The 1,125-nt window shown below is 39.2% G+C and overlaps 1 protein-coding gene across 1 annotated transcript in view; it reads right to left on the bottom strand.

The window, feature by feature from the left end:
- Positions 1–855, bottom strand: part of LOC138045945 (transcription elongation factor SPT6-like) — a 47,698-nt gene extending 46,843 nt beyond the window's left edge. The window contains exons 1-2 of the mRNA XM_068892588.1: positions 564–855; positions 388–455 (exon numbers count right to left, since the gene is read on the bottom strand). Of these exons, the coding sequence (XP_068748689.1) occupies positions 388–455; positions 564–756 (261 nt within the window). The 5' untranslated portion in view covers positions 757–855. The remainder of the gene's footprint in view (positions 1–387; positions 456–563) is intronic.
- Positions 856–1,125: the final 270 nt, after the last annotated feature.

Raw genomic sequence — 1,125 nt, 5'->3', positions numbered from 1 at the left:
CAATTTCTTTCTAAGTGACAGTGAAGATGAAGTTTCAAATACATGTACAATGTATACTCTATCACGATATTTTCTTCGTTTGGAACCATATTTGTATATTTACATGTAAAGCATTTATTGTCTAGCTAAATACATGAATGTACAGGTAAGGATAAAGAGGTTGCAAGTGGATGGAAACTTGACAAACTTGGCCTTTTTCTGCAAAATAAGACAAGGCGTTCTCGAAAAAAATCCCCAAAAAAATATTTGAAAGTGAACAGTCTCATTTCTATATCAATCGAATCCGACGGATCCCTCGATGGCCCAGTCACACTAACTGACAAATAATACGGCTAAATGAAAAGATTAATTGAAAATGAAAATATTTGAGAGAATATCAATGCTCACCCGTTGTAAACGGATGCCCAAGTTTTCTTCTATCAAAGACAAATCTTCTTCATCCAGTTCATCTTCATCTGAAATAATGATTGAACCTTCGAATCAGCTGAGCAAGAACAACACGCTTCTACAAACAATGGTTCTGAGCAAGAGATTTTTAATTACACTTTAACCCGTCTTAGTACCCTTTCTAGGTCTTTTGTGATGGTGCCCATGATGGGCTTCCTCTTCTTCGCCTCCACTTTCTTCTTCTTCGTCGTTTATAATGTCGTTAGCATCATCTTTCTCTTCCTCTTCTTCTTCGTCGTCCTCGCTTTTATTCGAAAGACTTTCGTCCAGTGAGTCTTCCTCCGCTTCACTGTCACCGAAATTTGACATAACGGGAAAGAATGGAAGGCAGAAGACAAGTGAAGTAGAAACGAGAGAACACAAGAACACAAAATTCACAAAATGGCCGACTGACTCTGGCGAGGGGAACGAGACTGAAGCCTAGTCACCAGTCTTCTTCTGTATACAGCAGCTTGCAGTAACCACAAGCAAGAAATGGGAGCTGCAATTATCGCACTTGTGATGACTGTACAGTAAGATAACGCTCAATTAAAGGTCCATCGCCAAACCCCTAAAAAAATTCTCCGTCTTCGGCCACAAGAGCTGAAGCCACAACATCTAGCTTCTGTGGATTTATTACAATAATATGAGCTTTTATACATTTCCATACATTTCCACTGGCAACAACAGTGACCAAAC

The sequence above is a fragment of the Montipora capricornis genome, chromosome 4 (assembly GCF_036669925.1).
Source record: "Montipora capricornis isolate CH-2021 chromosome 4, ASM3666992v2, whole genome shotgun sequence".
NCBI lineage: Eukaryota > Metazoa > Cnidaria > Anthozoa > Scleractinia > Acroporidae > Montipora > Montipora capricornis.
The sequence above is the reverse complement of the archived record's forward strand: the minus strand, read 5'-3'. Positions and strand labels throughout refer to the sequence as shown.